Genomic DNA, 25,648 nt, shown 5'->3' with positions numbered 1-25,648 from the left:
ATTTACTCTTACCCTTTGTCTCCTTCCATGAAAAAAGTCACTTATCCAGTCTATGACTGCATAATGAATTCCAAAACTTTCCAGTTTTAATTTAAGACCAGAATGGGAAACCTTATCAAAGGCTTTATTTAGATCTATGAAAATGACATCTACAGGAATATTGCGATCTTTTGCCTCAGCCCAATCTTCTCTTGCAATGAGATTTGTCAAACATGATAGACCTCTTCGAAAACCATGTTGTTCCTTTGACAAAAGATTATGTCTTTCCACGTAGTTTATAACAGCCATCCTAATAATTTTTTCCATTAGTTTTACAACTGCACTAGTTAAGCTGACGGGTTGATAGTTACTAACTAAATCCCTACTCCCAGCCTTATACACCGGACTGATTATTGCGTCTTTCCAGTCTCTGGGCAATCTGGACTGCCGCAGGGACATATCAAACAGTATCGCTAAGGGTTCAGCAATAACATCTGAGAGGGCTTTCATAATCCGAGGATGAATATCATCAGGACCACTAGACTTATCAGGTTTGAGATGCTGAAGTAGCCTTAAAACAGTTACTTTCTTAATAACTACAGGGTCCATCAACAAGTCGCCACAATCACAATGAATAGGTGATCGAGCATCATTATTGGTAGAAAAAACTTTACTGAAATATTCCGAAAAAGCTTCCGCTTTTTCGATAACACTTCTTGCCAAACTTAACGGATTTTCTTGTATCAAAAGTGATGGTATTCCATCACTTCTTTGAGTTCGCCTCCTTATATACGAGAATAACCGTTTTGGACTATGTTTGCAATCCCTAACCAATTGTTTTTCATATGACCGTCTAGTCCTACTAATTACCGCTTTACAAGTATTTCTAATCTTACAATAACTGGATCTGTACTGTTCTAAGCCAGTAGAGATGAACATGTTCCAGTGTTTTTTTCTACGCCTTAGAAGTTTCTTAACTTCTTTATTTATCCACGGTGGACTATTGTTCGGTCTACGTGGCACCAAGTATGGTATGAACGGGGACGTGACTGCACTAAACTTGCCTTTAAATACAGACCACGCCTCGTCAACTGATGAGCTAGTATCTACTGACCAATCTATCTTAGTAGCACAATCCTGAATGGCTGGTATGTTAGCTCTCCATATGTTTGGGCGAGGCTTAATCTGATCGTATATCATGTCGCTAGCTCTAAACGTGAATGATAAAACAGCGTGATCGCTATTTACTAACGGGGGAAGAATATTTAGGTTGGCAATATCCTCAGTCTCATGGGTAATTACCAAGTCCAACAGAGAAGAACCTTAGTTTACACTAAAACGTGTAGGTTTGGATACATGCTGTACTAATGCATGTTCCATTACTGTTTCCAAGAGCCTGCTATCAAATGAGTTTATAGAGCATTTCGTGGTCATCTCAGTCCAACTAATGTCAGGTGCATTAAAGTCTCCTAATATCAAGCATCTGTTATTTGCACTCCATAGCCGAATGTGCTCTAAAATAAAGTCATCAGCTAAGCAGATTGGGCTGCGATAGATGACACCGAGTGCAAATGTACAACATCCGACAGTGAGCTCACAGCTAATGACTTCACTAGTTCCACTATCATGGGATTCGCAGACGGAGGAACGGATATTTATACTATTGGCTATGTATAGAAGGACGCCACCTCCTTTCCTGCATCTATGTCTATCACTTCTTAAACAATGATATCCGGATAATTCTGGGGTGATATCGAAGTCATGGACTAACCAAGTTTCCGTCACAGCTACAATGAGTGGCCTTAATTTGTCCACTAATGCTCCTAACTCGTAGAATTTGTCTTAGACTAGGGGCGTTGGCATATAAAACTCCTAGGGAGAACGACCTATCCACGCAGGCCTTGGTAGCATTCACTTCCAAGATCTGACTATTCGAAAACCCACTAATCGGAGATTTTCTTCACCGTTTTGTCGACGGGTTTCTAGTTCAGCTAGTGCCGTCTTCCGTTTTATTCTGTCTTCAAGAGACATATCCGGTTTAATTCGAATGTCAGAATTGTCGTGACTTCAAGCGCTACCTAACAGAAGATCATGTTGTTTCTCCGACCTTAGGATTACCTTAAGGAGTCTACATGGTCGGGGTAGAACACTGTCATCGGCTCTTTTACCTATTCTAACCAATTTTTTGACCTGAACACATTTCGTGTTATCTGGTAATATGCTACGGATATATTCTCCGAGCCTCTCTAAATCATGGGTGTGTCTAACCTTAGGATCTGGATCGTTAGACTCTGGCAATTTACTCACAATAATATTCGATGATATTAAATTCCTCTCAGTCGCACTAGGATGATGTTCTGCCGTTCTATCAGAGTGCGATAGTGCATTGAGTGACTCAGACTGCGAGTTCCTCAATGACTCGTCAACCAAGTGTGCTTTATCTTTAGCTTTTTTTCCTTCTCTTTTCCTCCTTACTGCGGTCCATTTTTCGTCATTTAGGACAGCTGCATCGGGACTATTGGGGACGGTGACGGTTCTATCCGGGTCCGCAATTTCTACTGAAGATGCATGATTACTCATGTCAATACCATGTGGTGATTTACTCCTCGTTTGTTGTAATGGAAGTCTCACTTTGTCATTAATTAGAGTAGGTTGTTTAGCGCGTTTTGTAACAGCACTTACATCACTGACACAGTCTTCACTGTTAGTACTTGCGTTACTAGCGCACCCACTATCATTCTTTTTACAGGCTAGAGCCAATAGGCTCATAGCCTCCTGGATTAATATCGTCTTGTTAGTACAGCAGAACATACAAAGCCAGTGCGAGTTAGGCTTAGAGCATCTTTTGTATGCAGCTGGACTGATACGGGTACACATCTTGTGGAACCACTTTCTGCATTCATCACACTGCATCCCTTCATCTACGGGGAACAAACAGTTCGTCTGTCCACATTTGAATGCACTGCCAACCATTGTATTCAGATTAGGTTTAAAACACAATATGATCACAATAATAACACAGGTGTCAGAGTATATGCTAAAGAAGGAACCAAGAGACAAAGTTTTCAATAAAATTTCAAACCTTAACTGAATAAATTCAAGTTAAAGTAGACCAAGAATGCTTTTGATGATTTAAAATAAGTAAAAAACACATGAAATTTGCTGCATTTTGTAAAGTTTCACATCTTCATGTCTGTATCTAGACTATACGACAGTTTAACGAATGGCTTGTTATTACGCACCATTTAACTTCACTTTTACTATTAACTCTTGGCGCGTCGATTGTTTGCCACGTTATTTTTCGCTTGCTTCGTTTTTAAAGGTAATTACTTCACTGTTTGTTGTACCAGATTATTCGAAGAGTTTATAAAAAATGCAATCATTTTTGTGTATTCAGCATCGTCGCCAAAACCTTGTTGTATAATTTGTGTCACTCTAGCATGTCTAAGTGATATCGTAATGCTGGAACTAATAGGCAATTTCACAGTTCAGGAGCGTTTTGATTTATTATTGCAAACAGTAATTTGACTTGACTATGTATATTCATATCTACAGATATTTTCCTTTGACAATAATGACTTTAGGAATAGCTAATTTCTAGAGATGGTGTATTTTGAGTTAAAAAACCATGCAAAAATTGTTTGAAGACCATTCCTGATATTTTTCCTGTATATATTGTATACTTCACCGCATTGGGGTTGTGAAACCTTATGTATCATTACCGAAAACCTTGCAGACTTTCACTGATCAAAATAGGTAATGGATAAGATGTTTTCGGATCCCGTTATGTCTTTTGTTTCCTCATGGATTTATACCCAGAAATTTTGAGTAAGGTCATATGATGAAAAATGTATCGAAAGTGGGTTCCAAAAAGGGCCTAATGATGACACACTAATATAATCCAGCACATGTAAATGTTAATTTAATAGAATGACTCAGTAACACAGAGACTCGTGTTCCCCGTTTTGTCTACATCTCATCAATTTGGTTGGTCTTGTTCCGATCTCAGTTACTGTAAAATTGAAGTGAAAATTACTGTAATTACATGCTGATATGGCTGATAAACTTATACCTCTACCTGTTAATTCTATCACTGTGCCATCTTTAACTAGCTGATTAACTATCTTGTTTTTTTCATCGACTGTCTTTTGAATCTTTAATTACCAAGAACTAAATGGACGTCAAACCATCAGTATTTACATCAGCTATATATCACAAACATCAGGAGCATATCAAATGAATTAGTAGATTAAGTCGAAATTGTTTAGAATTTCAGCCCATTTCTCAATATAAGTGATATAATGCAGAAGAAACTAGTTGACCAATGATCTCAGATTAGAACTCGATACGGTTGTTTGTTGGTTCTTGTTTCCAAACTTCATATCAGTCCAGTGAGTCAAATTAACAAAGATAAAAACCAAGTGGTAAAAATGACATCGCCGAAAGTTTTATAAAAGTAAACATTGGAACAGCGGTTTGAAAGCACAAATAAAAATCAAATAGAAGTAGCCTGTTTAGCATTAGATTTCAAATCTAATTAATGACTTTCTAGAATTCAAGACACTTTCCAACAGTTTCTCTGCTGTCCAAAGTAACATCAGCTTTTGTAAGATATTTTGTGTTTCGTTTTATGATTTTGACGCAAACTTGGTGGCGCTTGTGAATTAAACCTTCAAATGAAGTAAAATTTTAATACACTGAATAACTTTTATCTGTTAACTGAGTTTTGTTTGTATATATTCTAATGTAATGAGCTGTGTTGTGCTTCTGTAGCAGTAAAATTTGCCATATGGGTTACTTTTGGGAGGAGTTTCGTTTTATAAGCCAGGTGGTTTAACTGTCGATTTTTAGGTGACTATAATTTATGGACGACCTATGAGCGACCCTAAAGTAACCTTGAGAGTGTCCACGTAATAACTAAGACCAAATGAAGATTATAAACCTATATGATGAATTAGAATCATGATTCACAGTTAACAGCTAGGGTTAGGAACAAGATTTAGGGTTTTCACCGCGAACTGACATCAGCTATAATGTCATAACGGTATTTTGCCAAATGTATGGATGAATTTCACGCCAAAATGTAGGATCTGTTATCTTTTGTCTGATGGGTTCGTCCATAAGTTATAGTCTCGCCTTTCTCTAGTCAAATTCACGTCCATAGTTGTCTACATATGTCGATGTCGGTGACACCATACCAAGTCTTTTGCTTATCTGTGTTCATTGGTGGGTAGATGAGAAGGATGTTCAATTTGTTCATCGTAATAAGTCTCGTAGTTGGTGGTGCAATTTACTTTTCAAATGATGTTCCATTTCTCTTCTCTCGTTGTTGTGTCTTTTGTTCTGCATAGAATGAAATAAAGTGGTTGCATTGGTTTGTGGGCGACGTTTATTCCAAAGAGCTTTAAAACCCTTGTGTTAATTTCTAATATGAGTTCCGCATATCGTAGGGCGATCTGTTTCTTGGTTGCCATAGTTGACTATTTTGACCATATGTTTACTCTCTAGACACTTTGATGAAGTTTTTGAGGTAGCTAATCTTACGGCAGGCTAGCTGAAGGTAAGTTCCTTTCATATTTAGTGTAGTGAGATACTACAGTAGGTTTTGGCTTCTGTGATTAATGTCGTTTTGTATGCTGTTGTGTTGCTACAAGTTGATATCTGTTCAAAATAACCAACATGTCACCTACGTAACCTCTTTTGAATGGATGTGGTAATCATAAAACTAAGCTGGATGTACCTGAAGCCGAGGGTGTGTTGTTCGCCTGTACGTTTATTCATGAGGCTAACCCACTGACACCTAAAGAGTTGGACTTAGGACCTAGTAGGTGGTGGCCGTAGATACTGTCTATAGAGATCTCGATTACTAAATAGATTAAATCTTGGGTTGAAGAGGAGATACATTCTCAAACATGCTCATGATTAATATGTGTCACCAATTTTGGGGGTATATCTATATAATAAGACTGTAGCGCTATCGATCGTCTACTCAATAATGTATGCTTTTTCGAGAAAAAATGTTTGACTACATTTTGTACAACCAGCTCAACAAAAAATAAAGTTTATGGAATAAATTTCCCCCTCTCTCGCTTCGACATTTTACAGAAACAGGATGGGGAAATTACAAAACAGGGCATTTAGATAAAAAAAATGTTTGACACGAATGCATGAAATTTCATAACGTTATAAGCTAGCTCAAGTCTGAAATAAAAAAGTGTTCATGTGATCTAATAGATCACCTTGTTTTATTATTTTGAGCTTATCTCTAAAAACTTAGGGAAGGCTCACATTCATCTTAGATCAAATAAGTTATAACTTTGGTTCGTATAATCGGATATACATACATTTTTGGTGTTGTTCTTCATTTGTCAGCAAAAATCTACAATACATATATTTTCTATTTTTTTAACCTACCAGTTTACTTCAGTGTGATATCAAGATCCTATATTGCAGTCTTTGGTTCGTATGAACCATGCTTATCCCCGAAGACCAAATATGGATGGTCGTTGTTGGTTTCATAATAGCTTTTATTCTTGCTTTTGGAATTGGTGCAAATGATGTGGCAAATTCATTCGGAACTAGTGTTGGGGCCAAAGTATTAACACTGAAACAAGCTTGTATTCTTGCTACAATCTGTGAATTAAGTGGTTCTGTTCTTTTAGGTAAATTTAGTTTGGTTATATATACATGTATGTACTTCTTCAGGTGCTAAAGTTTCCAATACCATAAGGAAGGGCATTGTTAGTGTCGAACTTTTTCAAACCATCGACAATGGGCATGTACTCTTGATGGCCGGACAGGTTGCCGCTCTGGGTGGTAGGTCTATAAAAATAGTATTTTTTTCCCTATATAATGTTTTTCTGTATTTCAAAAAGTAATCAATTACATTTAACCACTGGTGCTCACAGTTATACATGGATCAAACAAAACTTATAAGATAATTATCCGAGTGATAATGAGCTATTTTACTTCGGAAACTGTTGTATATATATATATATCATTCGCCCAACTGTAGCTGCTACCTTGATGTGGTGATCGGGCTTGCTTATCGTGATGACTCAACTGAGCTATATTGGCTGGAACACATGTTCCTTTAGGCCCTGTCATACCAGGGAGGTCGGCTGGAAGACGGTAAGATCAAAAGCAGCAACTTAAGACCCGAGGACGAGGCCGTACTACTGAATGTAGAGGGATGTGGCAGCAGTAATGTGTTTCCCTCGGACAGCTAGCATCTGTAAAATGCTGCCTCACAACGGAAGGGAGGGTTGACACCGAAAATGTCACAACTCACCTTACCTCATGGATTTCCACATCTGGAGATAAGGCTTTTTGAAGTGATGAGCAAACTCATCAAAAACTTCCCATAAAAGGCCCGTACGCGAGTAGCCTTAAGCAGATGTCCCTTGGGCTCTGTGGTTGCACTCCTAGTTCGCCAATATTACCACTAATTCAAGATCCTTTTCGGGTCCCTCAAGACGAACTATCCTTCCACGGTGTGGGCAACCGGGAAGTAACAACCGCTCTACTACCTCTATCAGCACCCGAGATCATTTTATTGACAATCGAATCACTCCTTCATCTAGTAATTCTTCCATCCCTATGACCAACCCTTCTCACTTACCTTCAAGTGTGGCGCATATGTATCTGGTGCCCTTTTGCACCAATATATATGTGTTTAAATAATAATAATAATAACTTACCTTTATCACTGTGCTCCACTAACGTTAATGATTTGAATTCACAAAATGTTATTCCTGGTCTCCTGAAACTACGCTCTAAACTATATGTTAGGGCTTTTAATGTTCAAGCCTTGTGTCAGATCGGATAACAGGCTCCTTTAGCCAGGACCCTGGAATCTCGCGCCATCGGCGTGTGCTGCGTCTCCGAAACGCTCATACGGAATCCAAGTGCAGTCATTCATTTGACCTCACTTTGTCAGTATAAAGAACCGTGATGATTTGCTTTACAAGTGACTGGGGATCCCACTGCTACTTCCCATGGCCTCACTGGTGTAGGTTTAGCATTAAATCCTAAATTAGAACAGGCTCTCCTAGCCTGGACCCCGATAGACAGTCACTTGTGTGCTGTCCGACTAAACGAGACAGCAAGAACTCGACAACCTCATCGATGATATCATCATACCACTACTAAAGTTGTAAGCTCGATTTCGGACGAAACGCACCCTGTAAATCTGCGCAGACCCTGTACATCTCGAAGTCTACGCCCGCGATAAACGAACGAAAAGGCTGGCTTAGTAGATGAGCAACTGAAACGACTCATTCTCTAATCCGATGCATTCATCGATGCCGGTACAGTAACGACATGGACATGCTCAAATCGTATTATCTTATCTGTACTTTGTCCTTGTGTCAACTCTGCTCACTGATCTATTTGACGTGTCGTCCCATTATAATTATAATTATCATATTATCATCATTACATTACTGTCATATCATCGCCTAACGTGGGATTATTATTTTTGTTCGTGCTGACATTAACTTACAACATTTATGCAATCATATCACTCACCGAAAAATCATAATTTTACGGACATCCCATTCACGTTATGACATTTGAAACTCACTGGACTATTTTCTATTATACAATAACGTAAAAGTTTCTTGCCTAAAGTGAGTCTACTCAATTTTTTCGTGTCATTTTTGCTCTACTTTTACACTCATCCACTTAGGCGAAATCATTTTTATGTTATACCATCCATTTTTCATTTCGATATCATTTATTATGTCTGTGGATGCCTGTAATTCTAATGAGTCTTTTGCTAGGATCGATCGTCTTTATTTTGTTCTGAATCATTTATCACACTAATGGCTTAATTATTACCGTTCATTTTTGTGGATATATGGCTGTCACATGTCATATATTTCCGACATGTTTACCAGCTGCTTGTACACCGAACAACCAGCAACATGCTTAGTAGATTGGCGGTCTAGCGACACACGCATGCATACGAATCGTCAGCCTAAGCAGTCAAGCAAACCTTGTGCATGTTGATAATGGCATGGTCGCAACTACCCCAACGCTGGCAACGGTTAGCAGCTCTATCATAGGCATAAATCATACTTCCGGTGGTATGAACTTATGTCCTCGAGATGCAACTAATTTTCATCCTTCGCATTTGTACTCAGCAATCGTCATTCCCTACCTTTTCAACAAAAATCTAAACCGAACTCCAGCCATTTTTTGTCTATTTACTTTATTTATTTGAACACATAAATATTGGTACAAGGGGTCATCGAACACATGTGCACTACACAAGTCACTTGATTTGTGTGTGGGCTGTGATACTACCCGGGTCTCATACCGAAGCAGGTGGCTTTTTTAGGGGGCCACACCCGGAATCTTTGACCTAAAGGTCAATCCACAAAGCAGTGGAGCAACGTTAGGAGATGTAGCCCCATGGTAGCCGGTGACCAACGATTGGTTCATACGTCATTTGTTCCCTTAGGATCCTGTAGCTCGTGTGCACCATTGGTTTGAAATGGGGGTTTTCCAACTCCCATAGGTGGATCCTCCATATCCACCGACCGGTTAAAGCACCGAACATTCGCTTTTCGTCCTCACAATTTCGTATACAGCACCCCAGCCGCGAGAAGGCAGTTAGTAAGACTGTCCTGTCAGTGGCTGTATACGCGTGGCCATGTGAGAGCATTTCGAGAGGGAGAGCGGACTCTCACCACCCTTGACCGTACCAGGGCATTTGCTTAATCGGTGATTCTTAATTTAATGTCTATACACACAAGTATTTGACGCCGCACTACTAGCCGATTAGTAATGATTGTGTTCATCTTATCCATTCTTTCACATGTATGACTACATGCTGCATCGTTCAATGCTCATAAACATTATTCGATTATTGCAACTAATATTCTATTGCAGTCGCACTCTATATCAGATTATAGAGTTTAGAGCTAATCTCTCAAGGATACACTCTTGTTCGTCCCATCGAGGTCAGTATCACTCTCTATCATCGATAATCGGACGTATCGGCATTTTTATCACGCTTTAGTATGGTTTCGTAACAAACGAGGTCGAGCGCATCTCCCTCAAACGACATAAACCACACTAGGCCTTACGACCAAAAAGGAATACGCCCCGCTGTCACTATTCTGTTTCTCTGGTCATTCTACTAATACATATTTAACTATAATTCGGTACATCTGATTATAACGCGAATGACAACGTGCACTGACTCCGCATTTTGTAATTATTGTCAATTGCAGTGCAGCAACAAATATCACCCATCAATGCAGTTATCATTTTACGGATGGATTGTGTTTATCTTACGAACAGAAACTCCATGTATGTAAATTCGAATCCACTAATCGCTAATCGATGTTATTTGCTCTACCGCAGCTCATTAAGACGTATTCATATTCCACTATTCTTTACCCTTATATTCTGTCGGCACCACAGACCAGTTCCGTTATATTCTACCTTACTTATTTTCGCGATTTATCTCGCTGTCATATCCATAAGCGATAAACGATTTATTACTCTGTATTCACGATATTTTGAATCGCTCACACAAACATGTTATTTAATTGTTCAGATAGTCACGAAATAAATGCATGTCAATTTTTTGTACGCTTAATAGTTTGCTCATAATCGCATGTTAACATTCCACTTTTTTTCCGCATATTTACTATATTCAAGTACTTTTTTCACATAAGTATGACACTTTCGTACAATACACTCACCCCCCACGTGACACTACTCCATCAGGTATAGTACTTTTTTGATTACTTATTACTATTATTATTATTATTATCGTTAACTGCATACATATGCAGTGTTATTTTCGAAAACAAACATTTTTAAAATTAATGTGCTATTTTCTACAGAGGGGCTTTGTAGGGGCTAGGACTTACCAACCTTGACTGTTTTTATGTAAGCGTATGTGTGTGCATTTGTTATCCGACTAATCACATGTCTGTAACTTATTTTTGTCTGACTATAAATATTGGGTAAAGCTTGGTTAAATTGATTTGGCTCATATGCCTTCTCCGATTCATTTCGCTTCGCCCTCTCCTCTTCACTTCCTTCGCCCTGTCTCTCTGATTGTCTATTCCGATCAATAATTGTACAAAATACACGTATTCAAAATCCATTGTCGTATTTGTCTTACTTTAATTCCGTTATTCACTAACGCGAGTTAATTCGATAATTACGTAAGAAGATTGGCAACATGTATATTTCGATAGCAATCGGAAACGAACTAATTGAAGTCAGATCTAGTGCCACTAAAAGTGCATTTTGAGACCACGAAATATGCAATGTCTGAGTTAGGAATATAGTACTAGGCAAAGACGGGAAATCAATTGGTGATTTCATAAATCCTCATCAACTAAGGTGTTTGGGACATGTGTTACGTATGCCCAACCACCGCCTACCTCGACGGTCAATGCTTTCCGGTGTAGGAGTAGTCTGGAAGGAAGCTACGGGTGGCCCAAACCAAAACACGACATCAATCCATGAAGTCACTGACAATTGGATTTAACTATGTTAATAAGTACAGACTACCTGGTCGGGGTCTGTGTGATTATCGTAACCAATGATTGGAGACTTTGAATGACATGGCTCTAAATCGTTTGGAACGGCTCAGGTGCATCCATTCTTTGTCTTCTCCCAAATCTTGAGATTCTAAATGCCTCATAACTGTTTTTGTCTTTAGTTCTCTAACATATATTTTCTTTTCGAGTCGTATCTTCGACGTCTAATCTTTCCTATTACCACTAATACTATTACTACTTCTACTATTCTGGGATTTGGCTTGACAACTTCATCTCTCTGTGCTATTGGAGTATGGCGATTCGGACCGATGTATATGCGTATAGGTTCTATGTTGTGACTGATTAATATCAACTGTCGAATTACAGTTGTTACCAAACTGTTTAATGTCTTTTGTACAAAAACATTTGATGGCAACTTTTAAATTTTTTCAAATATTTAGTCAGTCTTCAAAGGTGATTTTATAATCCCAAAACAATGACTTACTTATTACAATGTTGATAAAATAATTGTAAAATTATTTGTTAGTTTTTATCCTATGTTTGAGTGAAACTGTGTGCAGAATCCAACGTAGTTCTTGTGGTTATAGTTTTAATGTCTAGTTGGCACATTTGTATTCTCTGTTCTTGAAAGAAAATATTTACTTTTCATAAGGTGATTGCTAGTTTTCTGTTAAAATAATCCCTGTTGTAGAATAATTTATGAATTTTATAAGTTTATTGTTGGTTACATTTGTGTTAGGCATATTTTTAATGCTATTTATTTTTATTTAATAAAGATGACCCCCTTAGATATTTGTATGCTTGTTTAGCAAATGTTATGATCGTTTAAAGCCTGTAATATTGGGTTTAATGAAGTCATGACAGTTAAATGTATACATTGCTACTATGTATTATTTAATTTGGGACTAACTTTAACTTTTTAGGATTATTTCAGATATGCAGTATAGTTAGTATAATGGTTAAAAGATAACTTCTTACAGTTTTCTTAATCTCTATTCTGACGTGTACATATCAGCTGCTTAAACTGGAATATCAAGTAGTTGACATTAAGTAAACGTATTTGATAATAAGTTTTTATCATCATTAAACTGTATTCATAGAATAATACATATATTGATACATTTTACAGAGATACTCACTATTTTGAGTACCCTTTTCCTACCATTTTTTTGTTATATTTGTTTCATTTGTCTATAGGTTCTTGTATTTGGCTCTTGGTTGCTACATTCTTCCGTCTTCCAGTCTCTGGTACACATAGTATTGTAGGTGCAACGATGGGTTTTAGTCTTGTTATCTTTGGACTCAATGCTATTCAATGGAAAGGACTAATTAAAATTGGTAAGAATTTTCCTAAAATATAGAAATAATGGATATAATCATTATTTTTGTCAGCACACATTTGATAATTTAATCAGAATAAATTATTTAGTAGCGATGTTGTTAATTCGATACTGCAGTAAATATTTATTCGCATAGTAAAGGTTGTAAGCTTACATAAATGATTAAGATTTCATACAAATTCATAACTTTGTAGTTTGAGTCCCATTGCAAACTTGGACAGGATAAATTCTATTTGTTAGTAAAGTTTTATTACCATTTATAAATGTTTATAAATGTAAGTAATTTGTCCCTTTATGCGTTAAATCTAAACACATAAATATTGGTACGAGGAAGCACCAGATACATATGTGCCGCACAAATCTCATTTGATTTGCGTGAGGCTTTGATACTGCCCAGGTGCCCAAACTGAAGCGTCAAATGCTTAAGCATTAATACTTCTCACAGTGTCTTTATAAATTAAACTATTTTTCTTATGTTAGCTATTAGTAAAATCTAGTTCCCTTTCAATATATAGATAATTGCTTAGATCTAGACAACTAAACATGACTATCTACATAATGTACTTTATGCACCTTGAGTTTCAATAGTAATCTGCGGAATATTTCGTCAATCACAAGACGTTCTGATAACAATTAAGCTGTGAGAGTTATACTATAAAATCTAAACATTGTTTGTTTTTCCTAATATTCGTTTTTTATCTACGCAAACATTTTTGTCAGTAAGAGGTTGTGGAGATTGTTGAGTTTCATTGAAATCACAAACCGACTTAAATCAGACAACCATTCGAAAATTAGAAGCACTGGACGGCCCTTTCGTTCTAGTATGCGACTCCTAAACAGTGTGTACCCATGATCCTAAAACTGGGATTCGAACCCAGGACTTTCTGTCTACGGAATAAAGGTGATATGTTTTAGATTTTGTGTACATACCATTTTGCTTATATATGGTTGTAAGTTTCGGAACAGTTTCTACTGCACACTATGTATATAGTCAAATAGTTTGTTTTTGGATTAAACTTACTTTATCGACGTAAGTGGAATAAGTTTTTTTCATGTTAGGTGACCAAAGTTAGACGGCGTATTTCATCACCTAACTCGACAGTAATTCTATGTGTTCACTCCGCTGATTTCTATTATTTATGTAGAATTATACGCATATGCCAATGCTCTTACAATGATAGTTCCACAAACAACGCAAAAAATATAATACACTGAATTGCTTGAAGTAATGTTTCGCTTTTCTTTATTTCGAACAAAATTAAATAATGATAGTCGCGGTTTGTTTTTGAAAACCAGGTTAACATAGATCTATTTTACGGTAGAATGAGGTATCTAAGATGTAAAACTAGACTGACAACTGATTCACATTTACAGGAGAACACTAGATACAGTCGTCCGAGTATGATGTCATCGGTACAAAGATATATTTCGTTATATATATATATATATATATATATATATATATATTTCCTTTAAGTAGTGAAAATCTCATCGTTTCTGACCAGTTTGCTACTTGTTCCATTGTTTATTTGTCCTTTGTTTTGGCATTTTAGAAATAATATTTCTTTTCTTGAACAAACATTCGTGTCTGCTTATATTCTTCGTGTTTATTTCAACGCTTTTCTGCTTTTGTTCTGCTATGAAATGCGACAATTAGTTAGTATGTATTTACTATTCATGGTTTGACAATGCTGAGTCTTCACCACCTAATTATGAACAGTACTTGCTGTAATATAAGTGATCACATTGGTTGGATGTGGAATCTATATATTCTATGACGGTAATGATTTATATAACAGTAGACTAAAATAAACTAAATATAATGAAGGGGTTTTGTAGAGATTTTAGTAATTCCATAGTTAAATTCATAAGTCAATTGAAGCTAGACCACCACGGAAAACCTGGACTCATTGAAAGCCCAATAGGACGAAACGGCCGTCCAGTGTTTCCAGGTTTTCCATGGTGGTCTAGCTTCAATTGACTCATGAATTCCACTATAGACCAAATAATATATTTTATTTCTTGAACAATTGAACAGTTTTATAATCATAATAATGGTGTTATAAGTAATATGTAGAAGAAACATTATACTATTTAAATATTGTAACCTATATTGTATTTCTAGTCTTAACTTTGCATTCTTATTGGTCTTTTTTATTGAAAGCTTCATGACTTTCCCTGTTTAAATAAAAAACATACCTTTTCAAGATTTACTTCACATCAAAAAGACTGTAATCATTTTTGTACATTTTCAGAATTTTATTTTATTTTGCCTACATTCATGTCTATAGCATGACAGTCGAATTAAATATGTCAAATTATTAAATAATAATAGTACTTACCTCTCGTGGAGGAGCCTAGGCCACTCACCAGCATTTCTCATCTAACTCTATCCTGGGTAATCCTTTCCAGTTGCTATTCATCCTTTTCATGTCTGCTTCCAATAATGATTATAATTAATTTACTCTTCTACTGATTGGCACTTTATACTTATAAGCATTGAATAAGTATTAACTTTTCGTATAACATATTCATACCACATAATTTGATAACTTAACTGTTAATCTTACTATTTCTATATATTATATTTTGTACAACTATACATGTGGAACTCTTCATTTTATGTGTTTGTACATCAATATGAGGTGCTATCATGGTCATATTATAGAACGGTAACGATAGCTATTGTTGTTATTGCATAGAATTGACTTTAATCGTGTAACTTGGTCTTTATTTTCTATGTAATTCCTTTCATTAGTTTTTATAAACTACAAATCAAATATTTTCATACAGAGTTTAGTTAAGTTTCGCAAAATAGTTTTCTTAAAACTTGTAAAAAGCTAGTTATCTTTTTTAAAGTAGGATAAATTTGTTCAGTTTCTTCACTTGACTTTAGATGCATTCATGCTGTTTAGATTTATGTTAATTGAGATAAGTGGTCGGTTAAAATTTTCCCTTATTTCGGAATTAGTTTTCACAAGGAATTAATACAATAATTCACATTCCTCTGAATTTAATCAATTAGCAATAGATAGCTTATTGGTAGACTCGAAAAAGATGAAATATTCTCATATTGACAACAACCAATGTAGACACATTCAAAATGTAATTATTGCATGCTAACATTAACCATCTTATGCTAAACCGATCTACTTACTGATTACAACATTTCTTTTATCATTTGATTTTATTTTTAGCCAAAACATATTTCTGTGCAAGTTCAACTTACAAATGCATTGTTTTAATAATCGTTTAATTTTCTGATGCATACTTTTAATAATTACCATAAATGAATGCTTTGTAGAACAGCAAAGGGATAGAAATGTAATATCCATTGTAAATTATGAAAATGGTGAACATTTCTTTGGTAAAAGTATAGTGTAAGGATGAGTTTAAAACAACTGCGATGAATTTCCATCTAGTTTGTAAACAATCAGAAAATTGATTTTATAAATGGATAGGTTATGTGAAAGAATTGATGTTGATTAATGTAAACACATTTCACGAAATAAATCTATCGATGTCTTCTGAAAGTTACTTTGTTTGTAAGTCAAATAAAACAACTACATATAAACTCGTCCCTGTGAATATAGATCGTCCATCTTTTCGAATACTTTAAAGGACCCCAACAAATTCTTAGGAGTCCCTACATTGTTCCAAGCTAGGGTTAGGGTTTTCATCACGAAATGGCATCAGCTGTAACGAAAAACACTCATTCGCCATATGAATGAATGAATTTCACTCGAGAATACAAAAGTCACTATCTGATTAGTTCGTCCATATAATGTACTGCTACCAGGTTAAAGTTTAGAGTTATGATTATAGGGATAGTGTCGATTTACCTGTTATAAACAATCTACAGAAAAAGGATTGATCATTTGATGCGTTTAGTATTATCATTTTTACTCTATAGTTGCAAAAGAAAATAATTATCTATAATCATTTTAAACGTTTTGAACGGCATACGAAAGTATTTTCACTGTTCATTATACGTAATCTTTGAATTTCTTTCAAAAGCCTAAAACTTGCGCTCTCGACTGTGAGTGGCTCGTCTCCGCACCATACTTTTACCAGATTTCTTATTGATGTTTAAAGATTGTATCTTTATGAATTGTGATTAGAAATTGTCAACTTTGTTGCAAACATTTCAGTTGTTCAACATGTAGATTTAATTCTGCCTGTTTGTGTTAAAGTTGGTCACCAATGTTCAATTTTTATCAACATCCAGTTATGCATTGGTGACCAGTATTCATTTCATTAACTCAAGGGTTTACAATGTCATCTATCATTTTTACATGCTTAGTACTCTGACTGAGGTCTCGTCCATGTTTGGACGAGTATTTTCACGAGAATTGGTTATAAATAATGTCTGTAAAATCTCAGAAATTCCAATGAAATGCATTCATAGTTTGATTCGGCAGTCCAATCTGAGCTTCTCCAGGGAAAAAGTCGAAACTCTCAAAGATAAATGAGGTGGAAAGTAATCCTGACCATGGAGTAATGCCTTTTATAATCACTCTACAAGAATGACATCCACATAATATATTCAACATCATATACGGCTGTTCTGATACATTTTTTCACTGAGTGATTCATGTTAATACTGTTAATGTGATCGACATTAGCATGTGACTGAACAATTTTGTGTAAAATAATCTTGATTAATTCCCCGTAGTAAACCGAATCAAGCTGTTAGGTGAATTGTTATAACCATTGAATTTTAATCTCTGAGACTTTTACAAATAGAAATTATACCTTATGCATAGCGTTTATGTAAACATCTTATAACATTACCTCATTAGAGTTTAGATAATATTATAAAAGATTTTGTTTCAAAATATAGATAAACAAAAATAACATACCAATATTAATAATAAGCAAAGAAATTAAGTCTATGAAATTAATTGTTAACTTTCTACTATCCTTCATAAACTGTATGCTCATTAATGATTATATCACATTTTGTTTATCATTAACCTAACATGACTAGTGAGCACCACTGCCTTTTAAAATAGATAAAGTTCATTTAATTGTTGTCTCTTTGTTTTATTCATTTCAATTTAGTTGGATCATGGTTTCTCTCACCTCTTCTGAGCGGTTTGGCATCTATTGGAGTATTTTTCCTAATGCGTTTTATGGTGCTCAGAAAAGTAAGTTTTCAACTATTTTTAATGCCTCGTGTTTGATCTCATGTTCTCTAATCATAAGGAATTAGGTTACTACTAGACTTTTAAACCAAATCTCCGAATATGAATCCCTTACAATGTACACTTACGGGTATTTCTTCAGAAGATGGAAACTAGTTTTTTAATTGATGGTGATAAATGTTTGTTTGTTATTGCTTATTACACAAACGTTATTATTCTCTTGTACATTGTGATAAAATTAAGGAATGAACTGTGATTGACTTTTGTTTGTGCCAAATGTACAATCAAACGATTAAGCAATTGTCCTTGACATGCTAATCCATGACAGAACACAATTTTATACACATGATAAAATACTTGGCTTTTATTCGTCGTGTGAGTAAGAACATTTGAATGTGAACTTCCTTTTATTACGAATGAAATCATGTTGAACCAGTGATTTTCTAGACACTTAAACTTTTGAAGCTGATAAAAGACGTGACAGCTTTCAACCAACTGACCTACTATATTTAGATGTAAATATAAGACATTTCTAAAAAAGTATGCGAATCTGTGATGTCTGAATTCTCTTTCTCGTGCCCATTTGTACCAGATGTACGTGCAGAAATAAAGAATACATAAATTCTCATCCTGCTATCGCTTTCAAGTTTTGCATTTAAATATTTCTCAGCTGATTATAGAGTTACTTATAATAACAATGTAGATGAATTAAGTGGGCTTGGAAGTTTTTATCAAGTAGAAACCAAATTCATCAATGTTTTATTTTAACGTGATTGAAAACAATGTTTTAAATGAGTGATGCATGCTATCATTTAAAAAAAATACAGTGATTTACGTTGACCCAAGTTGTCACGCCACATTAACACGATGAGATTGAATTAACACAATAAATAGTAAAGAGATCGAAATGATGTAGTTGTAATAGTAATTAGAGAGATTAAGCATAGAGAATATTGTTAAAAAAAGACGGGATGTAAAGGTTTTTGTAAATGAATTCTAGAACTCAAAATCTAGAGGAGGATAAATAGTAAATGGATCTACGCAGTTGTTACCGATTCTTAGATACTTAACCCAGTCTTCAACGATTTATTATTATTAATACTATTATTACTTTCATTATAAAGGGTATCCCAATCGGGTAGTCTTCTTCTACGTGTAAGGTTTAGAGAAATACTCAGTAACTACAGAAATTGATTCCATGTAGTGGTTTGGCTTCCCCTAGATTTATTCCAACCCACTCATACACCAACAATTATGGTGCGTCAAAGTAGACGGTGTTTAGGCCTATGTAATGAATACACTAACCACCTTGGTTGATTAGTGTTCATGACCTCATCAACCGACTTTCCATCTTCGCTTAGTACTTGTCGCGTTGGTTGTTATTCAAGCCCTATTGGCTTATTCTAGCTTCCGGACAGGCCAATTTATTCATTCTTCTTGAGCACATTTTTGACCTCGTTATTTATTCGCTTACCAACCTTGACCGATTTTATGTAAGAGTTTGTGTGTTCATTGTTTATCTTACTCATCACATGTCTGTAACTTATTTTTGTTTGACTATAAATGTTGATTCACCGCTGGCTAAATGGAGTTGGGTCACACGCCTTCTCCACCCCGAATCATTTCGTTTTGCTTCGTTTCTTTGATCGTCTGTACAGATAAACGATCGTACGAAATATACATATTCAAAAATCTATTCTCGTATTCCATGATTTGCGAGCAATACTTTGAAGACGCGTATGGTTAAATTTGTCCAGCCTACATTTTGTAGTGGCTTAGCTTCATTAATTACTCACCTTCATAACCGTTTTTATTATAAATGCCAACGGTGTTTGAAATCAGAAGGCATTGTTAAGCGACAACTACAGTTTATTTGCAGATCTCACAGATAACAAAGTTACAAGTACATCGAACCGATTTGGAACAAAGAGGCTGATGTATGTGCGAGCAAATACAGATGCGGATTTATAATCAAATCGACTCAAAGAGCAGTCAAGCAAGGCGAAGGCTAATAATAGGACTCGAGCATATATATACATACATAGGAAAGAGAATGATTCACTGAGCGATATTGAGGCGATCAACATTTAAGCTGGAGGGAGATATGTGTTTAGGCTATCACATGTGATCAAGTGGTACACGTTTATATAGACAAGTGAGTGATCACAATAGTACAAAGAAAAATTCTAATTGTTTCTGTTGAAATAACACTGCCTGTTAAGGTAATAGAATGGCTTGGCAGAAACCAACCCTAATCGAAATAAATCGTAGGTGTGTTGCTATAATACCCCCCTACAAACAAAGCTATACAAAAAATGTCTTTGTTTGCAAAAAGAATGGTAAACTGAATAGAATAATTACAATTATTAGAAGATATCGACTTATCCAAATTAAGATAAAGCTAATGTATATGTTATTACGTTAAGTCTGAGTTCGCGCACATCCGTGTGGCCAGAAAAAAACAATGATTATGGAGACAAAAAGATATCGTATCGTTTTTAAAAGATAATACATATAGGCGTAAAGATTTACAAAATATCAGAAAGGAGTTTTGTGGAGATTTTAGTAGTTTTATATAGTTGAGATCATGAGTCAATTGAAGCTAGACCACCATGGAAAACCTGGAAGCAGGTTTTATCTGATTATAAATATAGATTAACATTTGATTAAATCGAATGGGCTTACTTGATTTCTCCATTTCGCGTCATTTCGTTTTGCATTGCTTTCCGATCAACGATCGTACGAAATATGCGTATCCAAAAATCCATTCTCGCGTTTGACTTATTTAATTCCCTCATTCACCAACGCTATTTAGGTAGATGATTATATACGAGGGTAGCCAGGATGTTTATTTCGACAGCAATCATTCGTTGACGATCATTTGTTCGATCTAACCGGAGTCAGATATCGGGCCACTATACTGTAAGCTGCTGGAAGAAGCGACTTTCGAATTGAGCTCCTCTATCAGTTGTGATGATCGCTAGCACTCCATAACAAGAAATCCAATTCTCCACTAGGACTTCGGCTACAGACTCACCTGAGATGTCTTCTATCTGTACCGCTACAGGCCATCGCGTGAATCTATCGATGCATGTAAAAATATAGTTGTAGCCATTCGTAATCGTCAGTGGTCTCACGATATTGATGTACACATAATCGACTCTAATGTCTGGGTGTAAGAAAGAACGCACAACGGAATTAGTATGTCGATATACTTTGACTTTTTGACACTTCATGGATGCCTTTGTCCAATTATGCACATCCCGATTCATGTTTGACCAAACGAAGCGTTCACCGATTAGTTTCACCGTGACTTTTATCCCCGGATGTGATATATTGTGCATCCTTTCAAATACCTTTTATCTTAATGGTTTTGGATGAACGGTCGCGATAGGCTTGTCGACATATCATATATTACTTTTACGCTACCGAGCCAAACATCGAATACATATGAAGTCGTGTCATCGTATCTTAGCTTGCTTAATTCAATGTCCGTCTTTTGCAATTTTCCCAGACGGTGATAATCAATCCCACTTGAAGTAAGCGCGTTTATCGTTCTTTTTGTTAATGCATCTGTTTACTTCGTTATCGTGGCCTTTAATATATCGTATATTAGACGTAGACTAAGAAATAAGTTCTAACTATCGGATTTCCTTCAGAGAATAATTATCTTAATGGCGCTCAATGCTCTCGTAAGCGGTTTATGATCGGTGTACATTTTTATCTTCGTATTTAATGGGATTTATTGTGTTGTCAAACTACTCTTCCATTATTTCTAATTTCATTCTTCTACGCAAATCCAACATGATTTATCCTTCTATCAGACAATATTTGTTAGGTTTATTGTAAGTTATTAATCTTATCTCTCCACAAAAGCTCATCACACACCAGTCATATGAACATGTGTATGTATATGTTCACTTGTATGTGTCCATATATCTTTAATACATAACGATATGATAAAGACCGAAGTTGGAAAAACACAGGAAAGAAAACTGATTCTTTAGTTATTTTTGATTTGTTGTGGTTATTAGTTTTCTTTGTCATTGTTTATGTATGTGACATTCTTTTATGTGCACTCTTATTCCACAAGAATGTCTATAGAATGCTTTGGTCGGTATTTATATATATATATATATATATATATATATATATACATCCTGTGTGTTGGTTGAATTTTATGTAAAGTCACTATTTTACACTAAACACTAGTTTCTTTGAAAATGAACTTCGTTTTTCTTGCATTTCTTTCACTCTACTTTCATTTATCTATGCTTAGGAATTTGTGACACAAGAATCATTTGTGCAGATTTTTAAAACAAAACATATATATGCATAACCTTCTGTGATATGCTATTCAAGTCAATAGGCTTGAATAGTCTGTAATGGAATAAATGAGCATTTATTATCTATATAGGATTCATTTCTCTTCTTGTCTTAAGTGTTTATTATTTTCTTGACAGACAGTCAAATGGCTGCTAGTATACTGACTGTTTCTTGAATCAGTCAGTTAGAATGGTGATGAAACTAATAAATTCTAACAAAAAATTCCTAAACATTTTTGGTTTCTGTATTTCCAAGTTAGTTACTAGTGCAAATGCTTACAAGAGAAGAATAAAATCCAACTGTAGTCTTGATCAAAGCCTAATGAGTATTTATAAGTTTTGTTGCCGCATATTTAATCAGTAGGGATCGTTGATCTCTCCATTGATATCGGTCATATGTTACTGATCGTTTCCTTATACCATATGTAGTCTATCTAGCAAATAAACGAGATAGGGTCACAATGACGTATTTTACAAATTTCAAGTTCCACTGATCTCAGTTTCTATTGTACCTAAAACATTAATAGTTTTGTTCTCGCATTCATTAGACAAGCCATTGAATATAGTATTATATCCAATGGTATGATTTCTGGCTAACTGAATCAATCCTTTTTCTGCTCACTGTAATCAGATTAACATTTCAAATTGTGTCATTTATTTGGCATAATGTGTTAGATTACGTAATTCACATAATGAACGTTTACGTGTTCTACACATGTCTTTGAATGGAAATAACTAAAGCTTAATCAAGCAGAACAAACCGTTAGACTAATTTCAGCATCAAATCTGAACTGGATGACATTTGTGCCTCTATATTCGTTTTTAGTTGTCAATCTTTAATTGTATACATTTTCACTGTTTATGATCATGCTTATTTCGTGTGGAAACTATGGTATTTCATAATTCTTTGTAAAACTAATTGAATTATGGTATATAAATTTATTAGGAACACATTTCACTGAAACAAACTGTAATATGTTTCTCTTGAATGTTACACCCTTCAAAGAAGTTCACATAATTTTATAATATGAGTTGTCGATAAGACTGCGTGTGCATAAAATCATCGGGGAAATATTTTAGAAGACGTGAGAGAAGGATGAGATTATAACTTTATATAACTGGAGATAAGTTATGTGTTTTTGGAGTTGTAACAGTATATTCAGGGATATATAGAAGTGTAGATAAATGTATGAATAAAACTGTTCAGTGAGAGCATGGGTTTTAAAGTGAGTGACCGAAGAAGTATATTGGCAAAAGTAGCATATCAACATGGTTATTACAAACTAACAACTGCCTTCTCCCTAATACATAAGTTCTTTAATCAAATACTTATTTCAAATGACAGTAAAACTAAAAGGATAGGTTATAAACTAAATGTTGAGCTATTATACTAATAGCTACCTTGGTGCATTTGAATTTACTTAGAAAGGTAGATTTATAGCCTTCGCCGGGCTCTTCCATTCTTTATGATTCGATATATGTACGTAAACATATCTGGGAAGAAGATACAAGAGTACTTATCTGTTTATGATTTTTTCATAAACTAATACATTTGATACTAGTTAATCAGATTACCAAGTGAATAGATAATGTTCAGTTTATAATCATGCAAACATGCATGTTATTCACGTGTATAAAGGGAATTAACTGTATGTTATTTCAAATTGTTCAGAAACTAATGTAGATCCATCACATAATAATATGAATTGAAATTAAGTTAGTTCTGTAAAGTGAGCAAGTGTAATTTCATGTAACTAGTAAACTACACTCTGTATTGACTTTAGTTTAGACACAAAACTTTATTTTATCATGAAATCAGTCAATTTAAAATTAACTACTGTAAGGAATGTTTGGTTTCAACTTTAATGGTACGATTCATGTCAAGGAACTACATGGAAATGAAGTGTAATTGAATTAAATTTCATCTATATTAACGTAGTGAACAGGGAGGATATTTAGAAACTTCAATCATAACTTCTTTTTCGTTTATGAATGACTGCGATTTTATGAAATCAGTCAATCACTTTGTGCATCTAATGAACAAATGTGAACTTAACTGATTTAATCATTAAATATGCGTGCGTTTAGCTAGAATCATTCTAATTTGTTAACGTATATGTAATTTCCTTATTTCTACTCGTAAACAAGTTCATTAAATTATGTGAACCGATTAACGGAATTACTGGTGAAAGTTTATCAAAATCGGTGTAGTTCACGAACTACACAACATTCATGAACTTCTCAGAATTATCCAGGGTTAATTTTATCATCGTGAATAACGACCGATATATATTTTTTTAATAGTTACTGATACATCTCTCTATTAACTCGTAAAATTTCTGATAATCAAGGTTACCACATCTGTGCCAAGTAATGCACTAATTGTCAACAGTAGAATAATAGTGTCAATATTATTCTTTCTAAATAATTAGCACAGTCTTTATATAAATCAGATTTAATAGGGTTGAATATTTTTCTTTAACTATGTTGCATTACCTAAACATAAACCTTCATCCGACTATCATCACATTCTGTTCACATTTTGTGTTTTCATTTATTCTTTTGTTAATTATGGTTATATATATTTACAAATGTTTAACCTATAATTGACTTTGTAAAGTTCATTTACACTTTTCTTTACAAAAAAAATAAAACAGCTTTATTCCGTTGTGTGTAAAATTTTCTTTATAATATAATCTTCAAACATTTGAATTCTAAAACAAACCTCAAAGCAGATATTGAAAACAAAAATGCCGATTATCTATCTATTTTGTTTACAGTATTACATGAAGTACTTTTTGATGTTCAAAGCTCAATAGAGTTACCAGTGAGACTATAATATGTGGACTACCTTAGAGCGACTTTGAAGTGACGTTGAGAGTGTCCATCTAATAAGTAGGACCGAATGAGAGTTGTAAACCAGTGTAAGGAATTAGAATTATGATTTACAGTTGATGGTTAGCGTTAGGAATTAGATTTAGGGTCTTCATCACGAACTGATATCAGCTAAAATGTCAAAGTGCTATTTATCCCAATGGATAAGTGAATTCCGCGCCAAATTCCAAGGTCTGTTATCTTTTACCTGATTGGTTTGTTAGTAAGTTATAGTCTCTACTAGCAAGAAACTACTAAACTGGTATTGGCTGATAAGTAAATGATGAAGTGTTTTTAAAAGATACAAATTTCTGTCAGTCAGTTATGTGCAAAGTAGAACCTGGCACTTGGGTACATTGATTCAAGTTGGTACACCACATTATTACTGAACAGTTCGAGGTAGTAGCATCTGTGACAGTAAAATAGATCAGACTTAAAGAATGTGATTCGAG

General features: G+C 34.9%; 1 protein-coding gene across 1 annotated transcript in view; it reads left to right on the top strand.

Moving 5' to 3' along the window:
- Positions 1-6,767: 6,767 nt before the first annotated feature.
- Smp_094660 (putative phosphate transporter) overlaps positions 6,768-25,648 on the top strand; it is a gene marked incomplete at both ends in the record, with an annotated part of 37,508 nt that continues 18,627 nt past the window's right edge. The window contains 3 exons of the mRNA XM_018794811.1: positions 6,768-6,795; positions 12,708-12,848; positions 17,915-18,000. Coding sequence (XP_018649186.1) covers positions 6,768-6,795; positions 12,708-12,848; positions 17,915-18,000 — 255 coding nt within the window. The remainder of the gene's footprint in view (positions 6,796-12,707; positions 12,849-17,914; positions 18,001-25,648) is intronic.

This window comes from Schistosoma mansoni, chromosome 1 (assembly GCF_000237925.1).
Source record: "Schistosoma mansoni strain Puerto Rico chromosome 1, complete genome".
Taxonomy (NCBI): Eukaryota; Metazoa; Platyhelminthes; class Trematoda; order Strigeidida; family Schistosomatidae; genus Schistosoma; species Schistosoma mansoni.
This window is presented reverse-complemented; position numbering and strand designations above follow the sequence as displayed.